This window comes from Patagioenas fasciata, chromosome 3, assembly GCF_037038585.1.
Source record: "Patagioenas fasciata isolate bPatFas1 chromosome 3, bPatFas1.hap1, whole genome shotgun sequence".
Taxonomy (NCBI): domain Eukaryota; kingdom Metazoa; phylum Chordata; class Aves; order Columbiformes; family Columbidae; genus Patagioenas; species Patagioenas fasciata.
The window spans coordinates 26,872,721-26,894,177 of NC_092522.1; the positions used below are offsets into that span (position 1 = coordinate 26,872,721).

Genomic DNA, 21,457 nt, shown 5'->3' on the forward strand with positions numbered 1-21,457 from the left:
CTCAGCTTCACTGAATAGATGCAGAGTACTGATCTTCCCTGACAAGTGGGGTCCTCAGTCACTATTTCCGTGGATGAACTCTTGGTCCCTCCTGTGCAGTCATTGCTGACAGTTGCTTAAACCTAGTTTTCCTCGAAAAGTTTTCTTTTTGCAGTTCCTAAACTATAGCCTACATTTGCTCTACTACATAATTGCATGTTTATGCAAGATGCTGTCTGACACCAGTTCTTAAATATCCTGTTCGTTTTGTGAATATTGGAAAAGGAACATGTTTTTATAGCTTAAGTGATTGGGTAGTAATCTGATTATTATTATCAATAAAATTAAGGGTTTATTAAAAAAAAAAAAAGCTTTTACCCTTGTATGACCACTGACATTTTAGTCTACTTCTAAGATTGTATGTTCCAGTTATCAGTTGGAATATGTTTTGTCTAATAATTGGGTTTTTTGTTCACAAGAGATATGATGTACTGTACCTCTAAATACATGCTTTCAGAACAAAAAAAATCTTGCTTTCTAAATAAGACACCAAGACATATGTACATACTTTGCACACAAACATTTTCGTTTCCTCTTTTCTTTACAGTTAGCTGACATAACATATTAGTATGTGAAACAATAAAATTCTCAATGTATGAGATTTGTTAAATTCACAAGTTTTTTGAAGGCCATATTTTGTGGAGGATACAAATTCAAAATAGGATATTAGAAAAACATTGGGAGACTCTTCAGAAACACTGGGCTTTAATTTATAATGTATAATCTATACATACTGTATAAACTATATAAAGAATCAAGCAATCATGTCTTTCACTGTTATCTATTGCCATCATTCCCCATGCATTGAGGCTCTCACTATAGCTATTACTATAAAACGTTCCCTAAGTACATAAAGGCTCTAATCGTTAAGATTTTTATTACCAGCCACACATACAGAGCTGCAAATTGCCTTGTTTCAGATTTATTATGTATTACTCTAGAAATTCTATAAAGATCAAAAGAACTGATTACAATGTTGACCTTTGCATTAACTCATCTGAATTTAAATTCAAGTGTTTGATTTGGGAAAATAAGTCCATTTATCATAGGTCTGCTACTGAGGGGATTGTGCAGCCCTGATTGGGAGTGTTGAGACCAAATTTATTTATTGAGCGTGGGCTTGAAAATTGTTTGTAGGACAAGAGGAACAAAAGTTTGACCTGCTATTGTGTTGCACCCAGGGAACAATGTGGCAGCTGCCTTTTTCGAATATCTAGCAGGCTGCTCTTGCTGAAAAGCCAAAAGATATTTATAGTTTAAATACATATAACTACTTCAAAAATGGAAGCCAATGAACCTTTTCTCATCATGAGATAATTAACTGTTAAATACAAATGTTACAGCCTAGCAATATGGAAGAAGACATACAGTATTTTGGCTCTTAACAGTTCCTTTTTCAAGTCTATTTGAAGTTTACTGTCCTGGAACCATAAATATTTATGAGTGTACATTCTAGAACTGGCTCCTCGGCTAGTACAAGAACAGTAGCTTTATCAATTAATTAATTATAGCTCATTTAATGTACTTATTTATACTGACTGAAAGGCTAGTCCCTTCAGAAAAGTAAATAAGGGTAAAAGAAGTTAGAACTAATAGAGTTGGAAGTAATATATCTGTACAGGGTCTTTGCAGTATCATTCACTTCGTTGTGAAATGCTTAAGGTGGGGGTTTTGTCACACAAGCGCAACTTACACTTTAAAATGTCAGAATTGGCATCTTCATAGGCTTCAGCTGAGGTGTCACTGTGTGAGACATAATTTACTATTTAAAGATATTTGCACTTAGGTTTGGAATAAACATTTATGTAAACTTAAAGTAATTAAATTCGGATAGAATGCTTGTCCATATCTGTTTTTCATGTATTGATAGGAAGTCTACAAATAGTGCACCATGGCGTGTAAAACTGTATTTATGTCTGAGTCATATGGCTGAGAAATTAAATACTCCTAGTGAGAATGCATCTTTTGTATATTAAGTAAAACTCAGCCTTTAAGATGTGTATATCATACTTTAAGTAAAAATGACATTGCTTTTTAGGGTTCCTAGGTCTTTCCATTTTCAAACATCTTAAACGTTACCCCTCCTGTTGTTCTGTTGCTGTGTGACATCTTTAAAAAGTCATGTTTTGAGCTCTGGTTCTTCACTTTGATGAGCTGAATGCAGGTGATGATTCTGTAGCCAATGCAGACTGTTTTATGGCATGTGAGGGGTTGTAGGTACATCCTGTCCTAGTCAGCCTAAAGTTTTATGGGTTCTGAAGTCAGCAAACTTTCAAAACAATTGTGGAGGATACTGTCACGTCTACAGTGTTTATTCCCTTTTTAGACATCTAGTGAGAAACAAAGTGCTCCATTAAAATGAGTGGCTGCAGTTTGGAGGGGTTACTGGGGATCTTCTTTGGGTTTTGCCAGGTCTCTTCAGTCTGCCACACATTTTGTTGTCTGCAGCATTGTCTGCAGGTTTATGACTTTGCTATGTGAAGAAATTTATTTCAAACTTACAAGAACTCCATTGTATTAGGAGTAAGATTTTCAGCTCAAACCTTATTAGTTGTTTACTTAATGAGGATTCCTGAGGAACTGTGAGAACCAACTTTTAGGAATTGCAGAATTTTGGAGAATTGTATTAAACTGTGGGGCGATGAGGAACTAACACTGATCCTAAGTCTCCAGTATTTTACTGAGGTTTCATATTTGTAATATTTTAATTAGTTTCATTAGTAGTGATTTTGAAACCCTGCCATACATCTCTCATATTATGGTACCTGGCTTAAAAAAGAAATGTCTTTTCATAGAAACCAAAAGCATAAATAGCCTTTGTGAGTGAGAATGCAAAAAAAGGCAATTGCTTCTGTGTAGATCAGAATCCTAAAGCACACTGGGAAGAAAATGTTATTCATACAGAGAAGATGTAGCGTCTGTTCTTTAGGCGTGAAGGCATTCACTGGCTGACTCTCATGTCAGGTGGAAGGAGAACAGACACTGAAGTGTTTGGATTTAAGAAGCAGCTCCTTCATTTAAACTGTAGTGATTTCCAAGCATAATATATATATTTTATATATATATATATATATATACACATATATACCTAGCGTCAAAACAGAAACTCTTGGTCTTCCCACACATTGTTCCCCTTCCTAGGTCTTGTAAATTTTAAAAGGTTAAGCCTGCTGGTGTGGTGAATAAAAGATTCTCCAGTTACCTAAGGATGATCTGGACGTACGTCATATCTCTTTTTTCAGGTATCAAGCATTTTTCCCCTGCTGTTTTCTGTTCGTATGTTTACTATTTGACTTCTAAAACTAAACATTGGAGATGATATTCTCCTGAAATATTTTTAAATGTCAGAAATTAAGCAAATGTTTAGGTTTCACTAAAATACAATGTTACTTTATTCTTTAATAAATTGAGAGCACTGCATTGTGTCATTCACTTAAGTTGCCTTTCACTAGAAATAGTCTTGCACATGGTAAACTACCAACTTATCTAAAGATTAATAAGTCCATTCAAAGAATTCAAGGGGTATGGAAAAGTCCCACTAGAAAGGAGTCGTTCATCAGGGTGAAATGGTTCTATAACGGTGGACCATAAAAATTATAGGAAATAACTTCAGAAACTTTAAGGTACAAATGGAAAATATACTTTTGTTGATTTTAGCCATAAAATCTGTCTTAAGTCATTTGATATGAAAGCTTCTGGAGATGATGGGCTTTTACTTTGAATGAATGAAAACCAGAGTTCTTTCCCCAGATCTTGTGATAGAAGTAGGTAGGGCTTTGGTTAGAGCAGAAGCTTCCAAAGCAGATTTCAGACGTCTGCAAGTAAAAGTGGGAAATAAAAATGAATTCCTGTAATGGGCCGAAATCAAAGATATTTCTGAAAAGGTTTAATGGGAATAAGAATTAACCCACTACTTTTACTCTGACACCAGCATTTCTTTGTGTTTCAATTTAGGCAAATATAAAACTTTCCAGGCTCAGGACACTTCATATTGTTTGAAGCTGGTTTAGTTGAGGTTAAGGATGAGCTAGGCAAAACAGGAGTAGGGCAAGTGTGCCTGCATCAATCAATTTCAGAGTTGCAAAGACTTTTTTTTTTTAATAAAAATTTTTGTATCTGTTGTTTTTCCAAGAAGGTACCTTGAACCATCTTGAACCAGTACTATTTTTTCTCCCACCTGGAGAAAGAGGCATTCCCTCAGTGGATACCATCTTTTGTTCCAATATTTGACAGATAACATCTGACTTTATAGTAAGCTGAATTGTTCCTCTTTGAATAAGTACTGCTTTGATAACCTTCCAGAATTTTCTCTAAGTTTTTTTGTTCGATTGATTATTTACCTCAGCACGTGGTTATACGCAGGAAGAATCTGAAAAAGTTCCAAAATATTTCATGGTATTTATAGCACCTATTCAGTGAAGATCTATCTCTTGCCAACAACATTCCTCCTAATTAATATATCACTATATATTTGTGATTTTGCTACTTAAATATTTGTGGATCATAGTGCCAAATTCAAATGGCTGTTTACATGTATTTTTCTTCTTGGCCACCTGCACAATTTAATGCTGCTGGGGGTATGATAGGTACAACAGCACTTTATGCCAATACATGCAATTTCTTGAATGCTGCAATTAAATACAATTCTTTAAGAGATTCAGCGGAAGTTACAGGAGTGCCTGTTTATATTTTGTTTTCCCATGACTTGAGCTGTTTATCTGCTGTAACTCTTCTTAAACTTACAGTTTCCAGTTAACTTTGTGGAATGTCATATTTACCCTGTTAGAGTCCAGTTAATAACTAAATAGATGAGCATTCTCTTGACCAGCGATTTTCATTTTTCTGAGAGGAATCTGGGAATCTTATCAACAATTGAGATACTACCAGGCTTTCTAGTGTTAAACCTGCTTGCAAAGTAAACCAGGCCTAATACAGAATCACAGAATGGTTGGGGTTGGAAGGGACCTCTGCAGAGCATTGCAGTCCAACCCACCTGCTAAAGCAGGTTCACCCAGAGCAGATCACACAGGAATGTGTCCAGGCAGGTTTGAATGTCTCCAGAGAAGGAGACTCCACAACCTCTCTGGGCAGCCTGTTCCAGCGCTCTGGTACCCTCAGAGTAAAGAAGTTTCCCCTCATATTCAGATGGAACCTCCTGTGCTTCAGTCTGTGCCTGTTGCCCCTCACCCTATCATTGGGCACCACTAAAAGGAGTCTGGTCCCGTCCTCTTGACATCCACCCTTGAGATATTTATAAGCATTGATGAGATCCCCTCTGAGCCTTCTCCAGGCTGAACAGACCCAGCTCTCTGTGTCTCTTCCTAAGAAAGATGCTCCAGACGCCTAAACATCTTCATAGCCCACTGCTGGACTCCCTCCTTGTTCTTCTTAAACTGGGGAGCCCAGAACTGGACGCAGTACTGCAGATGCGGCCTCACCAGGGCAGAGCAGAGGGGAAGGAGAACCTCCCTCAAATCACTGGTCACTCTTTTCCTAATGCACCCCAGGAACCATTAGCCTTCTTGGCCACAAGAGCACATTGTTGACTCATGCTCACTGTGCTGAGTGCCCTCAGGTATTTGGTAGGAAATGGAACAGCCCATCAGTGTAGCATTGCTTCAGCAGCTAAATAAAAGGTACTGAGCCTGAAACCTGCATTTAGCAGATACAAGCAGTGTTTTGCTCCTAGAACACAGGACTCCCATTCCTTTGTGATCTAGCATTTTGGGATCGCTATCATTTTGATGCAATACAAGTTAATTTACTGTAAGGAACAGTAGGCTCACGCTTAAGAGCGTACTGTGATGTTCTCCATTAGGTAGGGCTTGATACCATACAAAGAGAACCTTGGAGCACTCTTACTGATGAGGAGGGATTTGAGAGTAAGATAATACAGTTTAGTTTTTAAATTGAAGTTAGTGGTGACTTTGCACAGTCCATCTATGATCTTGTGGTGGGATGCATCTTTGTTATCTGCATTATGTTAGTTTTTAAATGCAGTGCTACCTTATCTAAGTGTTGATATCCCAGTGTGGGACTGCTGTTAAGCATAACAAGCTCGACAGTCTCTTTTAAAATGTATGAGTGGAATTCCCACTTTTGAATTTTTTTTTTCCCTATTAGAACCTACTTGTTTCAATTCCTTCTGTAGTAGAAGTCATAAATTATTTACGTTTGATATTTGAAGACAAGATGATGGAAAAGCTTGAGAATGTCTTGCTAAGAAAAATGTTATTTATTGCCATGTATTTTAAAATGTATTTTATTTCTAGATCATTTTGCTTAGGGAGAAAACTAAAAAAACTAAAAAAAAAGAAGCCTGGATTTAGCTTGACCTTAAAAATACCCACATGAAAAGTTGATTTCTAAGCTTCCTGCTTGCCTCTCCTGTTCATCTCTACTGGCATTTGCAATTTGAAACAGTGGTTATACATTAAAAGTTCAGATGGCAGAGAAAGTGGTAAATACTGAAGGATTTCTAAAATCTGCCAGTCATGTAAGCTTGCAGGGTATAAACCATTTGTGTACAGGCAAGCTCAAAATAATTGAAAGTGTCATCTGTGTACACTACTGTAAAGAGTGAAACTGGCCAACTTTATACCTGAAACTCCCCTACAGCCTTTTTCCTGCTGTTTCACCGCTTGTACAAGCCCTTCTCATGGGAATTTCACATGAAATGAAGAAAAATTGTTTTGTTGGCACTGATTATTTAAATGTCATCTAACCTAAAGGGTCAAGTATTTATTTTAGCACTTCAAAAGTATAAATTTAATAAGGTCTGTTATTGATCAAGCTGTATATATTTTGAAAGGTAATTTATTCCAAATCTTACCAAAGTGTAACCTTTTAAACCAAAACTTTCTTTGTGTAGGGAACTCTTAGGTATGCTGCTATCAGCCTTCTCTTGTGCCCAGTCTTCTTATCATCTCATTCTCCTGAAAATAGCGTAAGTGTTGTCCAGGTTGTAATATAGCTCATTAGGTGCCCCTTTTAAAAACAAAATGTATTGACGTTCTCATGCAAATGAAACTTGACTGGTTCAAGACTCTAGGACCGTGCAGAACTGTAGGTGCTACAATAGGAAAACATTCTGCTGCTGAGAGGGAGAGGAGAGTGATCCTAACAGACCAGTTCTGCCCACTGCTGCTGGGGGTTGCTAATCCTGATTGCATTCCCTGTCACTGGAACTGCAGTAGTATGTGAAGAATGAGACAGAAAGGATGGGACCTCACTGTCTGTCTGTCTGCTCTTAGCCTACCTCTGCGAGATAAGGCTGTGGGCTTCAGTGCATACAGGCAATGGGGCATTCTGTTTAATTGCAGTAGCTGGCCATTTGTTTTTAGTTTAGTTATAGTTTATTAAACTAAAATCCCTTTTTTTTTTTTTTAATAAAAAAGCATTACTTGCGTTCTGCATTTTAGTCATAGTATTTTTCATCTGTTTTCTGATAATAGTCAAAATCTAGCATTACTATGTCTAAATACATTCATGGCTGTATAGATTAATGGAATTGTTGTCAGCCTGTTTAAAATTAGTTTTAATGTAGAAGTAAAATGAAAATACTTTAAAACAAATGAATTTGCTCAAAGTTCCATTTATATGGTGTATGTTTCAAGCTCATAATCAGGGCTTACTGTGGGTCAGCATGTCATATCCCAGTTGTGTCTACTGAGATGGAGGGTTATCTTCTATGTCAGCTAGATAACCTTGTGAACAATTTTGAGCAGTGGAGATAATGGGACTGAATTCTGAAATGAGGTAAGACTCTGAAATGGGGTAGAATTCAGAACAGGAGCTGGAAATATCAGAGTTCAGTGTTGTGTGCGAGCACCGTACAGCTGCTTATGAAGGCAATCACTTTTTGGCATCGGTAGTCACTTATGTTTGACAATTATCCTTCTTGATAGGGTGCAATTAAAATGTGCAAGAATGATATATCAGGTATGTATTCCCATAGAAAAGAAAGGAGAAACAAAAAAAATACTTCTTGTCTAGTGATGCTTTTTTTTTCATCTAATATTGTTTTTTTTATTTGAATATGGATATAGCACAATAATCTAATGAGGTGTTTTTTTGCCGTGTTTTGAACAGCTCTTATTGTCTTCAAGTTCTGCTATCCACTATTATTGTGGTGTTTAAACCATAAGTAGTTTTTTTTATGTTTCTCTTTCCTAATAAGAATATAATTTTTATGTACTTAAAACAAATTGTAGATCATCTTTGTGGCAATAGATGCACTTTCATGCTTCAGTTTTTACTTTTTTTTTTTTCTCTATTTTATTGTTTTTTATAAATAAGGGTAAGGCCAAATTTGTTGCACATCTATGACTAGTTTAGTTATATAGTCCCTGATGTCATACATTCTCAGATGACACAACAGGCTTTCTAATTGTGCACCTAAATCAAACCATTGATATAATAATTGAAGTAATTCAGTCTTCATACAGAAAACATAACTTATATAAACAAATTATTAACTACTTGAGGTTCCAGTTTGTTTCCACCTTTCGAGCTAGCACAGTATAATCTGCTGAATTCCATTATCAGCTTTTGGAAAATGGACTTTTGCATGTATATTTTTATAGTATATATTTTGACAAATCCTAGCAGTGCTGGTATTAAAGGTATTTTTTTCTTCTCACTGCTGTATACCTCGTTACTCATCAGGCTTTAGTTTTAGCTGTAGTGTAAGTGAATTACTTAGCACCGACAAGCATATTCTTTCTGTTATTTCTTCACTCACTTGGTAAGCAGAATTGTAACTCGTAGCAAAAGCTCAGTGACTTCTGTAGCCGTTGGTCAGCCAGTAGAGGCCACTCATAGCTTGCTCCTGCAGCTGGGCGGTGATGCGAAAATAGGGGTTTTGTTGTGTGCGTGGGTTTTTTAATCCACTCTGAGCAAGCTTATGCTGCCATGAGCTGTCATAGTGTGACTTGTACTTGTAAAGAGTTCTGTTATGAGTAATTCTGCTTATATACATAAATGCTTTTAATATTGATATTTTTCTGTTTCCTGTAATAAGTCCCATGGCAGTAGGAATAAAAATCACTTTCAGTAATACACTTCAAGCAGCCTTAAAGCAAATGCTTTGATGACATCCTTTGTTGTTGGTACAATCTTTACTGTTATTACGTTGTATTACTTTAATGAAGTAAGGAAAAACTATTACAGATTACTTGGGGGAAGAGGGATCTTGTTTGTATGTTTTCCTTATTTTTCCCAAATGATGGGCTGAGCTGCATAAAACAACTTACTAAGGGTCAAAACAGCAAACCTTGCAGCAGAGCAAGGAGTTGAACCTGCATCTCCCAGGTCAAGGCTGATATCTTAATCACTGCTCTGCTACTTCCTCCTGTCTGTATCACTGTGAGGGTAACTTCACTTATTGCTGGTAATTTTACAAGTAAAAATATTATTTCAGCATTTTAGAAGATTCTTAGCTAATAAGGAAAAAGTCCCAGCACTACTGAAGTAATCATCCTGTTGACTTAGTGCAGCTAGCATTTCGCCCTCAAATAAGTTTTATGTCTAAACAGACAGCTAAAATATAATAAAGACTTTTTTCTTTTTGTGTGCAGCATATTACTGCACTATTTATTTAGCAGCTCATTCTACTAAGGGAGATTATTTGGTTTCATTTAAATGAAATTTGTTAAATATTAGCTATTTACAGAGTTAATGAAGTAGCAGAATTTTGGCCATTGTTTTATTACCATATCTAATACGATTCAGACAGCTGCACTTAAGATTCTCCCTTTCCTAACATAGAAAATTGAAACAATGGTGCAGTGTGGTGTTTACACAGTCCTGAGAATCTTACATTTACCTTTAAACAAGGAGTTGGTTTAATTTAAAAAAAGAAAAAAAAAAGTTTCTGGTTTATATTTTCTTCTGGACACTTACCAATCCTTTTTGCGGTGCTTTGAGCTACTGCTGGAGCAATGGTGCCACATAGTACTATTTTGTACTAAATGTTAGGAATCTCAAAAGAAACTCTCCTGCTAACTTCCTTACAGATAGGACATTTTCACTTTTCATTTTGCCTGATGTTTTCTTCATAGACCAAGTTATTTTTTTTACATTATACACGATAGTATTATTTTCCATGCTTTCATAAGCTCCTCCAGTGTTACCATGTCACATACCTAAAGGCAGTGTGTATGCACTAATGTATATTATTACAATGCATCATAAAACTTATTCTGTTGTCTACTCTGTAGTACATAAAGGTTTGTCCCTTTGACAGATATTCAGGACAAAATACGGTCTGTGATATTTTCTGCTAGTGTTACCATTTAAAACAAACAAACCTTACACCCAGCCCAGTCTGTTTTCAAAACTCTTTTTTGATTTAAGTTTATAATTATTTAATTTCAAATTCAGATTTTATCTGAAATGCAGCAGAGGAAAAACTGTAATTGCGAAGACTTACAAAGAAATTATGTGTTTTACCTTTACACATGAGATTTCAGTTTTTCATCTTCCTCTGAAGGTGCTCTGTTCAATAGTGGGCTTTTCTTATTTTAATCTCTGATACCATAGTTTTTCTTTTCCATCTGTTAATCATTCAATTGAAAACCGTACATGAAGGAATAGAGATATTTTGATCAGCTGTATGAAAAGAAATGTAGAGAAAACCCTTAACAGTGTGTGAAATCACTAGAGAGATTGGGTAGCTGCGACATAATCTTCAACTCCGAGAAACTTACTGATTCTCATTTTATCTAGGGTGCGTAGCTCTTCTGTTTCTTCTCTTTTTTATTATTAAGATAAAACAATAAAACATGTACAGGGAGATGTGTGTTTGCTTTAGGATTAAATTCCATGTCTTTTGACCTATTTTTCTTGAGGTTTTTCTCCTTCCTTATCACTTGCACAGATTTTACAAGCAGAATGGAAATGATCCATTGATTTTTGCAACACTATGTTAGTAAGAGGTCCTTTTAAAGAATTATAACTAGAGTAGCAAGAAACTGGCACAGAACTATTATGCCAGTGAACCATGTCTTCATGAAGACTGTGGAGTTTGACTGAGCATCACTTACAGGTAATCTGTACATAAAGAGATGCTTCTCTGGAACGGTCAGTTTGGGCCCTTCTGCAAGAATGTGCTTGTAGAGGGAATAAAAATGTAATGGTAGCATCAGCCAAGGGTTGTGGCGATGATTTAGTAATGTATACTGCGAAAGCTGCTTTTATTTTCTTAGTTTTCCGTATTGGTCCAAGTCAAAGAACTTGTATCTACATTTTTTTAAAGATATATTTTAAATCCAGGGCTTTGCTTATTATAGGTGCTTTCCAGTGTGTCCAGTGAAGAATGGGTATAAAATGAGTGACAATGAATTGATGCTGAAAATAACAAGAAATTGTTCTTAATGAGCGCAGTAAAATGTAGATAGTAGATTTTTCTCTATTTCTTCTCTTGATATAGTTTGATTTAACTTCCTATAAATTGGCACTTAAAGATCTGTGAATTATGGAAATGCCATTGTGATGCTGGAATTCCCACTGCAAAATCCTGTTGTCCAGGATTTTATTTTAGTTGCATTTTGATTTAGACAACAATTGTTCTGCAAAAACTCCTGCATGAGAAAATTGGATTTGCTACTGAACTTTTCAAATTGTATTCATCGATATAGTGTGTTTAGGGAAAGATACTATCAATATGTGAACCAAGAAAAGATATCTTTACTGCTTCTGGAATTCAAAAGATTTGATTAATATAACTAATTTTTACATGTGTTAATCTGTAGCTGATCAGAGCAGTTACTTTATAGAGTGGAAAATGGGACCTATTCTTTCATTTAGAAAAGTAGTCAGCTCATTTGTGTAACTAATGTTCAGCAACATTTTGCTGAAATTTTACTAGTTTTGTGTACTATGAATGTGGCACACTGTGGTGGCTAAGTTAAGCATTCAAGTCAAATACTTCCATAATTATTTATGTGGATTCTTTAAACATATCATAGAATCCTTTAGATTAGAAAAGACCTATAAGATCATGGAACCCAACCATAAAGCTAACACTGTCAAGTCCACCAAATCATTACAAGGAAATAACATCCTGTAAAAAACAAGCTCAGTAGTATCTTTTCGTTGCGCATGCACTGGAGTGTTTGGCATAAGATCCAATTTAAAATGTCACTTTCAGTATTAAAAATTACTTGCATCTTAAGAAATTTATTCTTTCAGTAATGGTAAAGATATTTGAGGTACAATTATGAATAGGACATGGTCTGTATTTTTTAAAAAAAGTATTTCCTAAGTTAAACATAAATTATAAAGAGGAGGTGTACTTGCTCACTTGATTGTGTGTAGCGTGGGAAAACATATGGGAGAAGAGGTGTGGTTGAGTATGCACCAGGAGAGGTTTATACCGGACATTAGAAAGCATTTCTTTACTGAAAGGGTGGTCAAACACTGGAACAGGGTTCCTGCAGAGGTGGTCAATGCCCCAAGTCTGTCAGTGTTTAAGACATTTGGACAATGCCCTTAACAATGTGCTCTAACTTGGGCAGCCCTGAGTTGGTCAGGCGGTTGGACTAGATGGTCATTGTAGGTCCCTTCCAACTGAAATATTCTATTCTGTATTGTTAGCATTTAAAAATAACAGTTGCTGTGCTCTCAATCTTATTTCTGCAGAGTGAAATCCTCTCTTTCTTGTCCTTAATCCCACCATCTTTCTATATATCACTTCCAAAGTTTGTCATATGTAGTATCTTGGGCAGTGGTATGTCATGTTGTGTATTTTGAGGCAAAAACCCTTAGCTGTGAATGCTTTTCCATTTTATCTTGTCCATCACTATAGGTCTGAATTTCTCAGGCAACGCAGTTGTTGCAAAATGGAAGTACTTTGAATTGGATTGCCTGTGTTTCAGTCACTTCCTTGTTGTCGTGTTCAAGAAATGGTAAAAGGACTTGTAGCCGGAAGAAATTAAGAGTTATAAAATGACTTTGAACTTTATTCATATTAAAACAGTTACATCAGCTGTAGATTATGGTGTCTCTTGTGCAATGTGTTGCTGGAGAGACTTTGCACCAGGAGGAAGGTGACAAGCGAGGAGGCTCAGAGGTTTCCCTAGTTTCCCTGTACACTCCTATTTATTTTGCCACTTTATGCAAACAGGCCATCGTGCAGATTGTGACAGAGTCGGGCCGTGTGCAGACCCATGATATTTCTTTTGTACTTTTTGAAGGCTGATATTTTTTCGTATCCTCTAGGATATAATCCATAGTCTTTTGCTACATCTAGTAGGTTTTATAAAAGCTGCTAGTCTTAATTAGAAGAAACAGTTAGAAGTATTTCCACGTCTTTTATTAGTTACCTAAGTTCCAGTAGGAGCGTTTGCTTATGGAGTAGTGGAGTAGTGTGACTTCTAGAAGCACAAACTACTAAATATATTGCTAAAAAGCCTGAAACAGGTTATTGGATATTTCCTAGGCATTTTAATGTCTCATAAGAAGGAACTTTTGAAGCCACAATTCTGTTCATGTTGTGTGTGAACTTTGAAGTGTGCCATGGTGTTTTTTCCAAAAGTTTATCCATGAAAAGATTAAAGGAAAAAAAATACTATATTTATATTATTAGAAATAAATCTGCTGCATTTTCTTCCTGTAAAACATATCAGTAAAGTAGTCTATAACACTTGTTGGACATCATCAAAATGTACTTTTCCAGATTGCACTTAACTTGCCTGTGGCTCAACTGTTTGTTACAAAAAAAGAGAAGGCACCACCTTGTCACGGTCCATTCAGTGGACTCGTGATGTTTCATTTACCTTGATCTCGAAGCACAAAATTAAGGAGACCAAAATGCCAAGGGGTTATAATTCAATCAAACAGTGTAACTTTATTATTTTGCCCATAAAGCGGCACACGATAAAGTGGAGAAAAAGGAAAGAAAAAGGGAAGAAAGAGGATTATAGCTACCACCATGGGTCCAAAGGCGTCCCTGTGGTCCCAGGTCCCAAACAGTGTCCTGCTGGTCCTTCGTAGTGATCCATAATCCTTTGGTGGGGAGATTTCTCTGAGGTTCGGTTAGGAACTGTCTTTTATGCTGAGCAACAGCACCCCACACCTCCTCTCTCCCATGGATTGAGGCCAATCTCCACCTTCGTTTCGCAATGCAGACTTCACTTCGCAGGCCCAAAATGTCTCCGCTTCGCTTTCCAAAACTTTGTCTGTGCCTGCACTGCCTCACATTCAGGGTCTCTTACTTCCTCCTTCTTGTGTCAGCTGGGTGACCTCAAGACCCTCTGCAAGCCTCTGCACATGTTCCTCTTCATTGGCCTTAGTAACAGGGAGGAGGTGGGGCAAGCTTGGCTGAGGCAGCAGGTGAAATCCATCTTCTGGGCAGCAGCTATTGCTACTTGTAGTTTCAGGTATCGGAGACTCATTGTACCACGCAGTTCTTTCTCTCAGGCCTTTTGTTTCTTGGTATCTCTCCAAGTTCCTGGTGGCGATGTTGAGGCAAATACTGTTCTTCACACCGACTCTTACACCACCTCGTGGCTCAATATTGTTACCAGGATCTCATGGCAGTAACACAATCTTCAAAGAGAGACAGAAAGTATGAGAAGAAGAAAAGTGGTTTATATCTTTGTGATCCACTTTGTGTTTTAGGGATGTCTATGTTGGAGGGGACACTAAACAAATCGTGTGCATTAAGTACAGATGTTAAATGTGTCAACCACTTTACCGTTCTCCAATTGAAAACATACAGTACCTCACTTTTTCAGTAGGAACAGTAACCTAAAGACATTAGACATAAGCAAGGGGCATTTTATGAGAAGACAGACAAGTCCACTTCAGTTCCGACATCTTTTGTCAGATGTCTCAATCCTGCTCACCTTGACCCCTATGGTGAAGAACCATCAAGGACCATTCCCATCAGTGCTTACTATACAGTATCAGCTTAATGATATTGTGTACTCACAGCTAATTTAGCATAGACATGCTAAAAACTAACACTCCTGTGTATATAAGAAGGATGTTTAATAGCATGTAATAATTGACCATTACTGAGAAGAACATTGTTAATGAATGGACTTAGTTTGAAAGGGGCCTGATCTGTCAGTCTTCTAAACACTGTCACCACAGCAAATTCTGGTTCCCTGATACACACATGTGCACTTAGAGACACACACTGATGTACATTCAATTTAAAAAAAATGTTAGATGTACAAACCTTCAGTGCTGTTTCTTCCTACTTACCCAACGGAAAGCTGGTACTTACTTTACCCACTGATTTCTTCTTGTGTACTGGTATTTCATCGCCTAAACTAGTTCTAGATAACTAAGTTTTTTGTTTTGTTTTAATGAATAAAGAATTTGAACAGTTGAGAGAATATTTGTTTTGATTTTAGTGTACTGCAATCCACTCCCACTTTTTGGAGCAATTAGCTCTCTCTTCAGTGGAGATTGAACAGATCTTTGGAGCAGATTTTTCTAATATTGAGTTAGCAGTTGAAGTTGTTTTGGCATTTTACATCCTAGATAAGTTTTGCAAAAGAGAATTAATTTACATTAACAGATTGTGAATCTTGCAATAATCAGCTTTCAGTTTTATGCAAAGATCTGTATTTATGCGTTATGAGTTTAGTTTTCTAAATGTTCTGAGGCTGCTTGGTAGCTGAACCTCTTGGGTGTGCAAGAGAAACCTGAGCAATGTACTTTGTGATCAGTAGTAACTGTATTCCAAGCAAGTTCATATTCTCATATAAATTAATGGAAAAACATACTTCTGTGGCTTATATATTATTTTAAAACTGGCAATTTATGAAGTGATTTTTCTTGAAATTTCCATGCTTATTAAATTTCAGATTATGTATTTTGAGTAAGCTGGAAACTTAAACTTGTTTCCATAGGTATGGCTGCAGGTAAACAACCAATTTTAGTCCAGAAAATAGCTTTTGCTTCTGTCAACATGTTGTTTATTTTCTCCCTGAGATAAAAAGTTCAGTTTTCTGATATTTGTACCGAGATAAAGTCTGTAAACAAGATTAATATAGTGTGGAAAAGGTTGTCAGCAGCCCTGGCAAAGGAAATAAGTTGCCTGTACACAGAACATACTGTAAACTGAATAAAAGTGTCAGGTCTACCATGAGATAATGTGATCATGAACCTCTAACAAAGCATGACATAGGCACAGTCGGCTTTTCTTATAGCTACAGTGTAGAAAATGGATTACTGTATTCCAGGGATACCCACTGGAATAGCATGAAAACCTCATTTGGAGATTAATGCAGGATGTAACTCTCAAGAGCCAAGCTACATGTTTACCTGTAGTGTTAAAGTAACAGTTTAGTTATTAATCTTAAAATGTGGAAATCACATATTAAGATATTTGCTCATATTTGTACGTCTGTCTCTGTGAGTTGACATTTCTCACTTATTATTAGGTGAATTATGACATTGCAAAAGTGACATTTAATCACTATTTTATAGTTACCGTGTGGCTATGTAAGGCTTCAATAAGTCTAGCAAAGGAGTAAATTCCAAATGTGGGTAAACCAGTAGGTGCTGTTCTCCCATGTAGCTGCCAAGGAATTTGTATGTTTGCATAGATTTTTCTGCAGTAAGGTATTACCAATTCTTTCAATCACTGCCAGCCAGAAAAGTGACAACACTTTAGGGTTTCTCAGTTTGGCTCCAAGTGATGTCATTCTTCAGATCAAAGAAACAGATTCTGGTCAAATACTTCAACCTCATGGAGCTTTCAAATTATTCAGTAGATATTCTTCAAAACTTTTCCAAACTTGGAGCTCTGACTGCCCTGGCTCTTCTTCAGCATGAGACCAGATGAATAGGGGTATTTTTCTTCCAGAGTTGAGCACATTGTTGTTTTAATAAAAAATAGACTGCTTTTATCTGGGAATCTTCTGCTTATGTATTTTTGGCAAGCCTGGGCATTATCACTGAGTTTTTGTAATCTCCTTTCAAAATTGGCAGAATATCTGACTTCATTCCCACCTCTGGTCATCTACTGACTATGAAACTATCTCCAAGGAACTGAACATTTGTTCCTGCATCCTTTCCAACAGGAATAGTTTGTCTTCTGCTCTGGTTCTTCAAGCATGAGTTTCATCAGGTGGTTTCTTATTCTTCTGCTTTTACCTATCTACACGTGCAGACAAATTAAACAAATTCTAAAAATAAAAATAAAGCTGTTTCAATGCATTCTTGAGCAATAACAGAAGATCATCATCTGCAAAAGTCTGCATGTGCTATCATGCATTCTTAAGACCATTGTTATATCGAGCATATTATGTATTTTTTTTTTTCAGTATATGCAAAACACTAGACAAGGACTACAGTACAGTGTGGTGATTCTTTTCTTTGCTTTCTGCCTCTCATCAACTTAAATTTCAAAAGCTTCATGATGAGCTACAAAGGTTGGGAGCATTTTTTAATAAATTTATTGCTGTATTATCCATTTAATAAGGATGGTATGTTGACTATGGGTTTTGAAATATCTTTCATTTTCTGGAGGTAAAGCACTTTGTGGACTTTTTTGAAAAGTAACTTAGGTCCCTGACATCTGTAAGTGTCTGACATCTGACATCCAACCAGAATTACACATAAAGCATTTTGGTAAATCTTGTATAACACTTTCTGCACTCAGGCTTTTCATGAACATTGCAGATATTGCTAATTGCTTTTACTGTCTCTAGTGTACTGTCTCTACTTTGTGTTTAATATTTGTGATATGTTTACTTAATAAGCAATCACCGTGTGCATATTGCTACCCCGTTATTCAGAGACTATTTTTTCTTACTTTTTTCCGCTAGATAACTCCAGGACCAGGCGGTAGCAGGAAAACAGTTCACTTGTCCCAGGACTCTCTTCACCATGAGTGAGTATCAGTGATGGGAGTTCTAACTTTTTATTATAGTTTGCTTTACAGTGTTCCAAAGCCACATTTTACAACTGTACAAACATGTGATAAGAGAGCCTCAGGTCAGTTACATAATGGTCTTCCTTTAGTAATAATATTTCTAATCCTATGTGATTCATTTTATGTTTCTTAATTAACTGTGAGGTTCAGTACTTTGTAAATGTGTTTTTATTAACTTGCTAAGTATATGCTTTCCTAAAACACAACACTTTTAAGGCTAGATACCAAATACAGGTTGTTAAAAAAGACCTGCCTTATTTTTCTCCAAAGGGAAATTCAGAAATGCCAAGCTTGAGTATAGGAAAATAAACAAGCATCAGATTTTGAGTCTTAAACATGATGTATTGCGTGAGGAAGAAGTTTATGGTAAATTCCACAAAAAGACATTGGATTAATTGTTTAGACACATGTAAATAGGAATCATCATTCAGTTTGTTTAGTTACTCTTGTGTGCCATTGCTGTAAACTCTTATTCTGTTCAGCCACCAACATTAAGCAACATTATTTCTTGATTATCTCTGTTGAATACTTACAATAAGAAGATTGTATTTTCCTATGTTTTCCAAATCAGAAGTCTAAAACACAGATATGTATGATTAGGAAATTATATATTTGGGGACACATTTGTATGCTCTAACTGCCACTGGATAATCATCCGCGGTTTAAAACAAAACTTACCAAAGCACATATAGTACAAATATCAGATCCTCAGTACCAGCTGTTTTATGCTACTAATCCACATCTGCTGCATCCGTAACTTCCTCATACATGTGTTACCTAAAGAGAGTGTGATTTTTTTTTTTTAAGTTATTTCTGCGCTAAAGTAATTCCACTGACACTTTGTTTTTACTTGTGTTGATGTTATTTAAACAAACAAGCAATCCTGTAATTAAGTAAATGGACAAAATCATAAAAATCAGCATGATGTGAATATCACTTTCTCATTACATGAGGTCTTATTCTTTGTGGAGGATTTTTTTTAATGTCTAAACATGAGATGCATTCAAATTACTTTGATTTATTTTTTGGTTAGAAGAAATTTTACTGAGAATTTTGTCTGTAATCCGCTGATTTGCCACAAACCAGCAGAGTTTGTGTGGAGGAGGATACCCCACTTTGCCGCTCCTCCTTGACAGTCACCTATGTGGAATTTAGATCTAACCCATTTTATCTCTTATCTTCATCAGCTTCTGGATGTTTGTCACCTTATTTGTTTGGTCGCTCACAAATGTGATGGTTTTGCTTTTCATCCACTGCCAATATCACAGTACATGGAATCTCCCTGTTTTCCTCAGATATTGGACTATTCAGTGTAGTCGGTGGAAGTTTCATGTCCAAAATATAAAAATGTCTACTATTTTTTATCTCTATTGCAGTCATTCTTTTTCAATTTCCAGCTTCTTTTCCTTAATCACTGTAAAAGTAGAAAAAGCAGTTAGCAGTGTGCAGGTTTCAGTGACAGGTCATCTTGTGTGAAGGAATGAGAGGATTGACTGCCTGTGTCAGCAAACTCACAAAAAGTGAGTGACAAAAAGCCACAAAACTTTCAGATTTGTGACTTTAAAAAATGAGTAACTTAAACCAGATGATTTCGTGGAATCTGCTTCTTCTCACTATATTAATTAAATTAAAAATTTTAGTATCATTATATGACTGCTTTGGGGGGAAAAATGAGAGTAAGCTGTATTAAAATTAACTACATCAGGAAAAAAAGCATGACTAGATTAAGCTTATAATCTTTGGTTACACTTCTAGAGGAACTTACTTGCTTTGTGACTTTTCCCTCAAAAGCAGTAAATGTGAGTTCTTGTCCCTGCACGTCAACATCTTATTCCAAATTTTTGTCTCTATGAAACAAGGCTACCAATAGTCAAAATAGTGTAATTATATGGAGATATGAAACCACTAGATTTCTGGACTTTGACTTTCACTTTAGATTCAAACTCAGACCTGTTTGTGACATAATACATTAACAATTACTAGGTAGTCCACTACTTAAGCATCTTTTCAAGTATAATCATTAATAAGTAACACTTCAATGCTAAATATGGAATTACTTTTATTTATAGCACATGCGTTATAGTATGTTAAAATACTGTCATTTGCGTATTATTTTAGCTTGTTTGACAGAATATAATTACCTATAAAGCCAGTAGCTACTCAGAAGTAAAATTTGTGGTGCATTCTTTCAAAACTGTTATAGACTTACAGAGTTCAATAAAAATATCCCATTAAAATGAAACATAGCCAAAGGCTGTATTTTCCTGGCAGACAATAAAATACCCAAAAGCATGCACAGACTGGTCATATGACAGCATGTGCTTTACTAGTTCTGTTGTTAAACCTGTCTTTTCTTTTTCTCCCACAGCCACTGGTTTGGCCCTGGGGCTAGAAAGGAACACAGCCAGGTAAGAATTGCTTTGATCAAGAATAGTTTGAGATGTATAAAGGAATATAACTGCCTCTACTCCAGAGGCAGTGGGCTAAATTTTAAGAAATCATAAACAAAGCAGATATGATTTCATAGTTTCTTGTAAGGGAACATATTAACAGGAGTGCATTTCAAAAAGTCCCTTAATTAAAAATCTTTACTTAGTCACTTAATTTCAGCTAAGTATATTTGAGTTTTAATGGTTTAAATGAAAAGTCTGATCATTTTTTTCATGATTTTGTTAATCACAATATCTCCAAATGTTGCGTTTCTCAAAATGTTGGAAAGCAAATAACTGGACTCACAAAATCAAGAAACACAGAACAGCGACAAGTGTGGCCAGGCAGGCTTCTACAGGAAAATCTTCAATTCTGTTTTTCTACATTTTGTTGGTTAATATGACCAGAGCAGTAAAAAAGGAATGTTAAATTTCCATCATGGTGCAGATATTGGTAAAAGTATCTCACAAGTTTGTCTGCTGGGTCCCTACAGTGCAGTCCCTAGAGGTCCAAGCCTAGAGATGTGGTTGAGGGAACATGAAGACATGTTTAAATTTCATTACCAACATAGCACTTGTTTCTTTAGCCTGTCTTCAGACAAGGAAGAATGTCTTTCTTGATGGATGGTAGTAAGGACTAAACAGAATATACTGTTCAAGAACTTAAAAATGTGAAAACCAGTCTAGTTCTGTTTCGTAACTGTATCGTTAACTTCAACTATTCAGTCACAGTAGCTAAATACATCAGCATTCCATTGAAATTTAAGACTAAAGTTCCATAGTACATTTTTTAAGTTGGTAAAAATTTATGTAACACAGTTGATTTCATTAGATCTATGCCAGTTTTCTAGTGTATTTACAAATTTCAGTAGATTTGAAATTTCAGAAGGGAATAAGATCTGTAGAATCTTTGGATCATCTTAGGGTGATCCATCATCAAGACTTGTACCTCCAGTAAGTCATAGTTTAAATCAGCGTATACTCTTTCCTGTCCTGTCCTCCTTCATTTGAACTGCGAAGTGAGCTCAATCTCAGTTCTATTACTTGCCCAAAACTGCCAGAATGGATAAAACGTAGCACAGTTTTAGCTGTA

At 36.0% G+C, this 21,457-nt stretch overlaps 1 protein-coding gene across 1 annotated transcript in view; it reads left to right on the forward strand.

Moving 5' to 3' along the window:
* The window catches only part of GPATCH2 (G-patch domain containing 2), a 122,178-nt gene that overhangs the window by 65,578 nt on the left and 35,143 nt on the right, over positions 1 to 21,457 (forward strand). The window contains exons 6-7 of the mRNA XM_065835013.2: positions 17,829 to 17,893; positions 20,304 to 20,343. Of these exons, the coding sequence (XP_065691085.1) occupies positions 17,829 to 17,893; positions 20,304 to 20,343 (105 nt within the window). The remainder of the gene's footprint in view (positions 1 to 17,828; positions 17,894 to 20,303; positions 20,344 to 21,457) is intronic.